The 12,575-nt window shown below is 33.8% G+C and overlaps 1 protein-coding gene across 1 annotated transcript in view; it reads right to left on the reverse strand.

Annotated features, from left to right (window-relative positions):
- The window catches only part of LOC142318822 (spatacsin-like), a 57,310-nt gene that overhangs the window by 20,434 nt on the left and 24,301 nt on the right, over positions 1 to 12,575 (reverse strand). The window contains exons 4-5 of the mRNA XM_075355337.1: positions 9,615 to 9,722; positions 1,340 to 1,582 (exon numbers count right to left, since the gene is read on the reverse strand). Coding sequence (XP_075211452.1) covers positions 1,340 to 1,582; positions 9,615 to 9,722 — 351 coding nt within the window. The remainder of the gene's footprint in view (positions 1 to 1,339; positions 1,583 to 9,614; positions 9,723 to 12,575) is intronic.

Raw genomic sequence — 12,575 nt, forward strand, 5'->3', positions numbered from 1 at the left:
ATTTTGCCATGCTAGCAAAATTAAAAACATAATCTAATTTTTATTTATTATATTAGATATGTACTTAAACTGCCAATAACATTTATCTAGCACTACTAATGTTTCTTCACTACATCTGAGAATAACTCTTGAACAAACAGCTGTAAAAGATTAGAACTCTGCTACACACCCAAAAATATTTGGCAAGAATATTTCCTGTGAATGACAATTTATGCTGGACATTGCTTGTGCTATTTGGTGTCAAATCAGTTTAAATTAATTAATTTTGATTAAACATTTAGAATTTTTCCTTTGTTAATAGCTATAAACTTTTATGCAGAATACTGAAAAGTAAATAAATTAAGAAAAGAACAAGCATTAAATCAAGCAATTTATATAATTTTCATTAATCTTCACTGATGAGATACATGAATCTAAGACCAGGCTTTATCTTTTATCATACACAATCACTTATTCTGTGAGTATTGGACAGTTTCTCATCCAGACAGTTGATTTATGTGGTGAAGTGATGAAATCACTTTGTAAGGCTGAATGATTTAATAAATCATTTCATACAGTTTCTTGTTTCTTAATAAGTGATAAAAATAATTAAGGCTCATGCAAAACAAGAGTAGCTGAAAATTAATATATAATACGGGTAAAAAATTCTAAAATACTAACATAAAATACTAAACTACTTGCATAAAATAAATTTTTATGCAACTATCATAATTCAAACACAATGTAATTCAATATAGTAATTTTTAATCTTTTATTTCAAACATACAATTTTATAAAAAATTATTCTCAAAGACTAAGGAAATTTTTAATGCCTGAAGAAAAAATAATCATATAAGTATCATACAGTTATAAATTTAACAATAATTAATTATTTATACAAAAATTATCAAACTATACTCTCATCGTTTTAGAAGTTTATTAAGTTTTTTGTTAATTAGATTTATTAGCATTCTAAGTAATTCATTAGAATAATGAAATGGTTTAAAATGTTAACAGATAAATAATTCTACAGCGATAATGTATGCAGTAATATATCAAGAAGTGAAATTTTAAGCATTTAAGAAAGTGCAACAAGTTTCTGAAAATATTTCTCACGCCTTTATTAAGGGATATACAGTATGTACCACCATTACTTTAGTTTTACTTCTTAAAAGTGAGACACTGCAATCCTATGGCATTTTTTCTACTTTTTTTATGATAGTTTTCACATCCTATGAATTTTTGTCAATCTCTATGGATATAAAAGGATTTCTGATAGAAAAAATAGATAAAAGGTATTAAATTGATACAGATTACAGAATAAAACATTACATCTTTCAAAATTACAAGTATATAAAACCTGAATATAGTGTTGGGCAGCATGCATGTAAGCTCTGACAGCAGCCTCAAGAGTTTGTACATTTCGATCAGAATGAAGAATCTTTCCTTCGTCATTTAATTCCAGCGATTCCAAATATGATGATGCATTTTCTTCAAACATAGCAGCTAATTCTGAATACATTAAGAAGTGCAGAGCCACCAATGTAAAGAGTTCTTTATCATCTCTCACAAAATCAAGGGTAGCAGACTTCAATCCTGTGTACTAAAAAACAACAAACTCAGAATTCATAGATAATTTTGTTTTTATAAGTGAATTGAAAGCTAACGGTTAGTAATAAAATAGTAAGGCTATTAAAACAACAATAACATGGCTGGAAGGCCTTGGTATATCAATGTTACGAAGGACATAGTAATATTACATCAAGCATATTCACAGATTTTTATTTAAAGTATTAATAATAACAATAATAATTATATGCAAGATACAACTTACCAGATCCAAGAAAGTCATAAATAATTTACAGTTTTATCTAATATTTTAATGTAGTATAATTATCCAGCTTGTTAATTTGACATACTTGTTAATTTCACATCTGAAATACTGAGAATACTTTTGCAGAAATAACTGCCGGGTTAAGAGACATGAGCAGATTCTGTTCAGTAGTTAATCCATTCTATTAAAATTTGTTCTACTTCTAATAAGAAGAAACTTTCACAAGTTTTTATTTTCTCTGACATAACCTGAGAGCATTTCTAATTTTTTTCAACATTTGCCCTTGGTTTTTTATGATAATTTATTAACTCATTACATGTGACAATTTATGTTTTGTGATTCTTTCATAACTTTCAAACCTGATTCTTTTAGTATTAGGATTTTACTAATTCTTATAAGTTATCTTCCTAGGATTTCTGAAGAACTAATAGATTCTCTTTTTTCTGTTATTGTATCACTAAACTTATATGGCCACAAATATGTCAATTATACTATGAATTTTAATTGATGAAAGTTTATTATTATCTGATCATAAAATAAAGATACATGCAACACAACGTAGTGAAAATCTAAGCAACAGCAATTTTCAACTAAAATGTTTAGTTAAATATTGTCAAAAAAGAATCATTTAATGATTAACTTGTGCACCAGTTGCAAATAGGAATAATGTTCTGATATTCATCTTTCAGTAGCAAATGGATGAAATCCACTGAAATTCACAAATGAATGTCAGTTAAGCACATTGATCAGCATGTGTGCCACTATAGTAAGTGTACAAGTGGATTAGGAAGTTCATAGTCTTAGTTCTGCAACAGTCTCTCCTGGCTGAATCAAGCTCAGAGGGTAATACCTCAGACTAATGCTGCAGTTGAAGCCATGGTGAAGAAAGGTGGTGTGTACGAGGGTAAGTCAATTATTATCTGCAATTTAGTTATATTTTTGTTTATGTTGGCAGTACTGTTGTGTTGCGTACATGAAGCATGCGTGGTTTACTTGTTATGTTTGTACAGGTTTGATGCTGCTAGGTTAGTTCCATTATCGCTGCTCTGCCGTTAACCATGGCTCCTCCACTTTCTGTTTGCAGAAAGTGTTCAGTTTTTTGTGGTCGGAAGGTGTATCAGGGGCTGGAATTCATCAAAGACTTTCGGAACAGTACGGGAACAGTGTGTTGCTGCTACGGAGTGTATACGAGTGGATTCAAAAATGGTCGCACAAGTGTTACACACAACGAAGGAGCTGGACGACTGTTTACCGCCACAAATGAGGAAAACATTGAGCGTGCACGTGACATGGTTTTCTTAAACAGATGAATAACTATCGATGAAGTGGCACATCGTCTGCAAATTACGGTTCATAAGTGGCACACGGTTCTGCCTATGAAATCATCCACAACAGATTTGGGTTTCATAAAGTCTGTGCAAGATGGGTTCCAAAACAACTCACACAGTTGCATAAACAACGTGCTTGGACATCTGCCAAAAACATTTGGATCGCTATGGTAACGAACGGGACATCTTCTTAGACAGAATCATCACTGGTGATGAAACATGGATCCATCATTACCAACCGACAGAGTATAGAATGGAAACATCCAAATTCGTCCTGCAAAAAAAAAGCTCAAGACCCAACCATCCGCAGGAAAACTGATGCTTAAGGTTTTTTGGGACTCAACAAGGCCCAGTACTGGAACATTATGAGGAAAGGGGCACAACAATAAACAGTGCGCATTACAGTGAGATGGTTACTGCCAAGCTGAAGCCTGCAATTCAAAGCAAATGCCAAGGACTGCTGTCGAAAGGTGTTGTGTTGTTGCACAACAATGCCTGTTCACATACTGTTGCCCACACTGCTGAAACGCTCCAGAAACTCAATTTGAAGTATTGGCTTATCCTCTGTATAGTCCTGATCTTGCTCCTTCTGATTACCACTTGTTTGGTCCACTCAAAGAGGCATGAAGGGGCTGTTGATTTACCTCGGAAGATACAGTGAAATAAGCGGTGCATTCCTGGCTTGCAGGTCAACTGAACACGTTCATTTATGAGGGCATCAGGAAGCTTGTGCAATGGTGGACCAAGTGCGTTGAAATACAAGGGGACTATGTTGAAAAATGATGTACATGTAAGTTTCCTATTTGTATTGCAATAAAATTTATAACTACATTGCAGATAATAATTGACTTACCCTCGTGTTAATAAATGATAGGTAGCCATCTACAGCGTGGGTGGGAAGTCCCTTTACACTGTAATAAATCCAACTTAATCAGGTTCTGCTGCTGACAATTCTCACTGCTGGAAAGGTGGGGAGGATAAGCAGCGGTGGAAATCATCTGGTGTGCTCATTTGTGGTGGATGATCTTATTCATAGTAGTGTGGAACGACAGCGGATATGAGTGCTTTCATTGTTAAAGAGCATTTGATAACTTGTGTGTGGGTCCACGAACATCCACTCACTGGTAAAACATTGGAGAACATTATGAATGATTTCTTTGTTTGCTTTGGGAAATCACCATCACGGCAAACGTTACTGAAATGGAAGATGGCTTTTGCCTCAGGAAGTATTCTTGATGCACTGCGCTGAGTACTTTCGTGAAATGTTCTTGATGCGCTGAGTATTTGAGCTGAGACATGTAGTGGTGTGGAGGCCCCCATTCAATAATAACCCGTGAAATCAACATGCAATATTCTGCAGAGTTAGGCATTCCAAGATCGACAATGTGAAACCACATGCAGAAGGACTTGAAAGTTAAATGGTTTTTGCACAGCCACAGTTAATAGGTTGAGTGACAATGATGTTGATCAACGTGCTTATATATGTCAGTTATTGCTTCAACACTTTCTGAGAGCAAACTATAAAAAAAGTCATGTTCTCAGACAAGTGTGCGATTTATCAAAGCTCTCACAATCAAAATGTTTTTCTTCTTTTTTTTTGGGTGAAAGACAATCCTCACTTTATTAAGGAAATTGAACACCATCTGCCTCATGTTATAATTTGGGCTAGGATGATAGCTGAAAATCTCTTTGGTCCTTATTTTTCAATGGCACTGTTAATCAGCAAAGTTATCTGAGAATGATCGATGAATGATTGTTTCCAGAATTAACAGTAAAAGGAATTACTGACATCATTATGTTTCAGCAAGACAATGCTCCAGCATATTTTGCTTTGAATGTCTGCAAATGCCTCAAACAAATTATTTTGCTGGATCAGATGTGGGTCAGAAGAGTTACTAATTCCATTGCCTTGGCCAGCAAGAAGCTCTGACCTCACCACACCTTACAAAGCACTCTGGGGCTTTGGAAAAGATGATATACAAAAATGCAGACACATCAACAATGAGCAGCCCCAAGATGCTGTTCTGTCAACTTTGAAAATATCACCTCGATATGCTGTTGCAGATGAACAACTGGACATGGAAGTGCATACAGATGTGCTTTGAACAAGGTGGAACCCACACAGACATTTTAGATCCATAGAAAGTAATCTGCACATATCCTAATAATTTCATTACTAGTGTAAAGGGATTTTCACCCATCCTGTAGATATGAGTGATGAATCAATCAACACACCATACATTTTAAGGTATTCTGCAGTTAAAGAGTCTGAATGGATGCTGCACTACCTTATAGAATTGTAGAATAGATAGCAGAATTAAAAAAAAACAATGTTTAAATGTCGATAAGATTTTTTTGAAGAGCTTTGAACCAGTACATTCTTTGCACTTTTCTCCTGTTTAGCCTCTGGGAATCACCGTCAGGTATTACGAGGTGTGATCAAAAAATACAGTGAATAATTTTTTATTAAAAAAGGTAATAAGGTTACATAGAATTCGATTTAATCTCCTTCAAAGTACTGTCCTTGGCTAGCAATTCACTTATCCCAACATTGACTCCATGACTGGAGGCATTTCTGGAAGGCGTCTTTCGGAAGGGCTTTCAGCTGCTCGGTCGTGGCCCTCTCAATGTCAGCAATGGTGTCAAAATGTTTTCCTTTAAGCACAGTTTTAATTTTTGGGAAGAGCCAAAAGTCGCATGGTGCTAAATCCGGTGAGTATGGCGGATGTGGACAAACAGGAACACTTTTTTCGGCCAAAAACTCGCGAATGAGAAGCGAGGTGTGACACGGCACGTTTTCGTGGTGAAGAAGGAAGCCATTGGTCCATTTTTCTGGTCGCTTTCTTCGTACGTCGTTTCGCTTTGAACAGATCCGTACGAGATGTTAAGGTCTTCCGATAGCTCTCGAATAGTCATTCGCCTGTTTGAACGAACCATTGTTTCCACTTTTTGCACATTTTCAACTGTTTTTGAGGTTACTGGACATCCCGCACGCTGCTCGTCTTCAACAGACTCATTTCTGTTTTTAAATCGATAATACCACTTGTACACAGTCTTCAAAGTTACCACATTATCGCCGTACACCGATTCTAACATTTCATGAGCTTCTTTGGCACTCTTTTGCAACTTAAAACAAATTTAATGTTAATGCGTTGTTCAAATTACATGTTGCGCGACAGACACGATAAACACAACCTCACTCTGGCAGCTGACTGGCAAGCTCAAACGTGTTACAACTTGTCCCTGCCTGTCTCAGTTGATCACGCTATTGGACAAATTACAGCATATGGATGTAGCGTCGGCAGTTGCTGCTATAAAAATTCATTCACTGTATTTTTTGATCACACCTCGTACTTCAGAGGATGAATGAGGATATATATGAGTGTAAGTGAAATGTAGTCTTATACAGTCTCAGGTCAACCATTTCTGAGATGTGTGGTTAATTGAAACCCAACCACCAAAGAACACCAGTATCCACAATCTAGTATTCAGATTCGTATAAAAGTAACTGCCTTTACTAGGATGGAACTCTCAGCTTTGAAATCACCTGATTTGCAAAGACGCATTCACCACTAGACTAACCCAATGGGTTACATTCTTTGCACTTACCCTGGTTCATAATGACCAACTATAAACTGAGAAAGCTAGCAAAGAATGGCACCATAGCTTCTCAAAAAACCAAACAAATTTCTATACACAAACATCAGTAATAAAATTTATGACTCTTTTATAATGAACAAGGAATAATTTTAGTGCACTACATAACCAAATTTAGTGAATAATCTCCCTAGTGCAATGCATGTAGTTCTCAAGAATTGCCAATATCATACAATCATGTCCAAAAAAAGTGGAATTTTGAATAGGTGTTTTGAAGGAATATGACAATGCTGTCAAATATCTAAATCTTCTGTCTTTCAAAAGTATCTTCAATCCAATGCACAGTAAGATCTCAACCCCCCTCAGTAATTTTCATTTTTTTGAATCATTCAGAAATGATAGCAGACAAGTCTTTTGTCAAAGAGGTAGAGGAAGCAGTCCATGAGTTTGTATGCTCTCAATCAAAAATATTTTTCTAGAGAAACTTATGTATTTCTGATGCACATCATGGAGACTGTCAGAAAAAATATGTTAATTGTGTACAATTTGTATTCAATAATTGAATATTGGGTTGGCTTTTATTTAGTAATAGTCTTCATTTCTTTGAACTGATTGTACTGACAATATATATTATAATATACTGTAAAGTATATCCAGGAACAGAAATTTACAGCGACCATAATTTAGTGATAATGAAATATAAACTGGGGTTTTAAAACCTGAAGAAAGGTGTCAGATAAATCAGTGGAATTTAGAGAAGCTTGAGGAAGAGGAGGTAAAGAAAATATTTGAGGAGGACATTGCAAGAGGTCTGAGTAAAAAAGAAAAAAAGATAAGGTAGAAAACATAGAAGAAGCATGGGAGAATGTTAAAAAGGAAATTCTTAAATCAGCAGAACTGAACTTAGGCAGAACAAAGAGAACTGGTAGAAAACCGTGGATATCAGAGGATATATTAGAGCTAATGGATTAACATAGAAAGTATATTAATGCTAGTGATGAAGAAGGTTCTACGATGTAGTGATGGAACTATCGACAATTAAGAAATACTATAACAGAAAGTGTAAATTAGCAAAAGAAGAGTGGATGAAAGAAAAGTGTTCAGAAGTAGAAAGAGAATGATCATTAGTAAAATAGATGGAGCATTCAAGAAAGTTAAGGAGAATTTTGTGGTAGATGAGTTAAAATCTAATAATATGTTAAATAAAGACGGTACACCGATTTATAATATAAAAGAAAAGGTTGATAGAATATATTGAAGAATTATTTGGAGGAAATGAATTAGAATTTGGTGTTACAGAGGAAGAGGAAGTTGAATAGGGAATAGGATGAAAATTGAGATACAATACTGAGATCTGAATTTAATAGAGCATTAAAGGATTTGAATGGGAGAAAGGTGCGTGGGGTAGATGGGATTCCTGCAGAATTACTGTGCAGTGCAGGTGAGGAAGTGACAGATTATGCAAACTAGTGTGTAATATTTACAAAAAAGGAGAAGTTCTGTCAGACGTTGAGTGCTATTGTCATGATACCAAAGAAAGCAGGAGCAGATAAATGTGAGGAATACAGAACAATTAGCTTAACTACTCGTGCATCAAAAATTTTAACTAGAATTCTGTACAGAAGAATTGAAAGGAGAAGTGTTAGAAAAAGACCAATTAGGTTTCAGAAAAAGTATAAGAGCAAGGGAAGCAATTTTAGTGCTCAGATAAATAGTAGAAGGAAATAAAGAAAAACAAACCAACACACATGGCATTTATAGGCTTAGGTAGGCTTAGGCATTTGATAATGTAGACTGGAATAAAATGTTACAAAATTTTAAAATGTTAAAAAGCATTTTAAAAAGTTTAAGGTTCAAGTATAGATATAGAAGAATAATTGATTTATAGGAACCAACCTGCAGCAGTAATAATTAAAGAGCCTAAGAAAGAAGCAATAATAAAAAAGGAAGTTAGATAAGGATGTTCCCTTGCCGTTACTTTTTAATCTTTACATACAACTAGCAATTAATGATGTTACAGAACAATTTAGATCCTGAGTAACAGCACAAAGTGAAAAGATAAAGATGCTATGATTTACTGATCATATAATAGTTCTAGCTGAGAGTAAAGAAGATTTAGAAGAAATAATGAATGGCATGGATGAAGTTCTACGCAAGAACTAATACATGTAAATAAACAATAACAAAATGAATGCAATGAAATGTAGTAGAAATAATGTGGATGGATAACTGCATATAAAAATATACCAAAATGAAATGACAGGCACTAGATAGGGAATCTTGGAGAGCTGCATCAAACCAATCAAATAACTGAAGACAAAAAGAAAACGCTAAATCTAATTTGCCCAGAGTATCTAAAACAAATTAATAGAAATACATCATTAACAAATGAAAAACATATTTATATAAAAAAGTTCTGAGATTTGAACTCTGGGCACCCCACATCTTTTTTATTATCCCCTTGTGAATTTCTACCTGAGTGAATCGCTCTAATGTATTTCTAAACCTACAATAACTAAAGTACTTATAATTGGAGAGAGAAGAAATTCTTCAAGGCAGTAAACCATATTTTAATTTATAAGTACTTTAGTCTTATTATACAAACTTTTCTAACATCATTGGTAATGTAAATTAGTATTTAACAATGAACAAAAGCATAAAACATAAAGAACTTTGAAAGAGGCCATATCAAATATAAAATGAGGCAAATATAACAACAAAAAAAAAAACATTTCCATGAAAGGTCCTAATAAAGGGGACAGAAAATTTGACAGGCTACATTCATGTTAAAATATTTTACCTGAGCAAGCACACATAAAGCAACATGCAAGCACATACATTAACTTCTGCAATAGTTTGATATTCAGATTTAATACCTTATCAAGACCTTTAGAAAGAAGAGACTCAAACTGTTGGTTGTCCTTGAGAAGATGAAATATGTAATGCATCTCTGTGTATCGTCCAATTCCTGTCAATAAACGAACCTGCACAAAGACAAAATGAAAAAAAATCATTATTATACTATTAACAAACGCAAGTAGTATTCTTGTCAGAACAAAGATGCACACAAAAGTAACATGAAGTGTAAGTCATGAATTAAAATTAATGACAAATCCATACATCTTCGGAATAAGCTAGAAGCAATTTAAACAAAGCTTTGGCAGTCCCCTATAAGAATCATTTCTAATCCATGACAGTCACAGGTGTTTAGTACTTATTTAAACCACTAGTTTACTTTAAAAGTAAACATTTATTGCATTATAATATAAATAGTTTTTATAATTTTGTAATTTTATACACATTAAGCCATATACAGACAGTTTTCAGATTTCTTATAATATAAACTATAACTATCACTAAAAACAAATTCAACATAACTATTCCTAGAAATATAAACTTTCTTATATCAAATACTACTTACAGTAAATTAAGAAAATACTCAGAAAATATTCAATATTCTTATAAAATAAAGAAAATATTCAGTCTATAAAACAAACATTTACAACAAACAAACAATAATTACATATTTTAAAAATACAATTCACTGAATTTAAAAATTTATATTTGTTATAAACATAATTAGTAAGAAAGCAATAATGCTTTATCTGAAGATATGATATGTGTGATATTTTTATCAATATTGGGAGCAGCTTATTACATATGCTTTAGTTAATATGCTCTGTATGATGTAGTTTAGTACCATGTAATGTAAAGTGTAGACATGATACTGGTAAGGTAATATACATTTTTAAAAGCACCCAGCAAGAGTGGTGGTTTCCCTGCTATTTTATAAAATTTTTTTTGTAATTTTCAAGTACTCATTTGACACAGGAAAATCCAGTGAATTATATCACAACAAATTAAAGACATCATATATTTATGATATAATGAAATTATTACAGCAATACTAAAAAATTTAGAAAGTTTTTTATAATAAAAGAAAACCCATTTTATTTATTTGGAAAAATGTTATGTTATTTGTAAATTCTAATTTAAGAAGAAAGAAAGATGTTCAAGAAGAAAGGTGAATTCATCTGTTTTCAGATGAAAACATTATCCATTGAAATATCTATCAGTATTAAAATTAAAAAAACATGATTTATCTATATTTACTACCTATATTCATTACCATCAAAAATATGTGACACTTAAGTAAATTTTGAGACCTTGAATCATGAGACCTTGCCGTTGGTGAGGGGGCTAGAGTGCTCAGGGATACAGAGTAGCTGGACCGAAGGTGCAACCATATCGGAGAGGTATCTGTTGAGAGCCAGACTAAGGAATGATTCCTGAAAGAGGGCAGCAGCTCTTTCAGTAGTTGTTAGGGGCTTGAGTCACAATGACTTAAACGGCCATATCAACATCATTCCTCTGAGTACTGCGCAGCTGAAAGCAATGGAAAACTACAGCTGTTTTTTTTTTCCAAGAAAATGTGGCTCTCTGCATTTGCACACAACAATAATGGAGGCGCCTTCCTTGGTAAAATATTCCGGAGGTAAACTAGTCCCCCGTTCAGATCTCCAGGTGGGGACTACTAAGGAAGGGGTCACCAGAAAACTAAAAAATAACATTCTACGAGTCGGAGCATGGAATTTTTGAAGCTTGAAAAAGGTTGGTAGGCTAGAAAATTTTAAAAGGGAAATGGGTAGGATGAAGGTGGATATAGTAGGAATTAGTGAGGTTCGGTGGGAAGAGGAAGGAGACTTTTGGTCAGGTAATTTTAGAGTAATTAACTCAGCGTCAAATAATGGGCAGGCAGGAGTAGGTTTCATGATGAACAAGAAGATAGGGAGGAGAGAGGAGTATTTCAAAACGTATAGCGATAGAATCATTGTAATAAGGATAAAATCAAAACCTAAACCGACAACGATTGTTAACGTCTATATGCCTACAAGCGCCCATGATGATGATGAGGTAGAGTGTGTATAAGAAGAGATTGATGAAGCAATTAAACAAGTAAAAGGAGATGAAAATTTAATAATAGTTGGAGATTGGAATGCAAGCATTGGAAAAGGCAAGGAAGGAAATATAGTGGGTGAATACGGGCTGGGCAAAAGGAATGAAAGAGGGGACCGACTTATAGAGTTTTGCACGAAGTATAATTTAGTAATTGCCAACACCAAATTTAAAAATCATAATAGAAGAATATACACTTGGAAAAAGTCAGGCGATAATGCAAGGTATCAGATAGATTATATCATGGTTAAGCAAAGATTTAGAAATCAACTCGTTGACTGCAAAACTTACCCTGGAGCAGACATTGATAGCGACCATAATTTGGTGATAATGAAATGTAGATTGGGGTTTAAAAACCTGAAGAAAAGATGTCAGATGAATCGGTGGAATTTAGAGAAGCTTGAGGAAGAGGAGGTAAAAAAGATTTTTGAGGAGGACATCGCAAGAGGTCTGAGTAAAAAAGATAAGGTAGAAAATGTAGAAGAAGAATGGGAGAAAGTTAAAAAGGAAATTCTTAAATCAGCAGAAGCAAACTTAGGCGGAATAAAGAGAACTGGTAGAAAACCTTGGGTTTCAGACGATATATTGCAGCTGATGGATGAACGTAGAAAATATAAGAATGCTAGTGATGAAGAAAGTAAAAGGAACTAACGGCAATTAAGAAATGCTATAAACAGGAAGTGCAAACTGGCGAAAGAAGAGTGGATTAAAGAAAAGTGTTGAGAAGTGGAAAGAGAAATGAACATTGGTAAAATAGACGGAGCATACAGGAAAGTTAAGGAAAATTTTGGGGTACATAAATTAAAATCTAATAATGTGTTAAACAAAGATGGTACACCAATATATAATACGAAAGGTAAAGTCGATAGATGGGTGGAATA

Source organism: Lycorma delicatula, chromosome 1 (assembly GCF_047948215.1).
Source record: "Lycorma delicatula isolate Av1 chromosome 1, ASM4794821v1, whole genome shotgun sequence".
Classification (NCBI taxonomy): domain Eukaryota; kingdom Metazoa; phylum Arthropoda; class Insecta; order Hemiptera; family Fulgoridae; genus Lycorma; species Lycorma delicatula.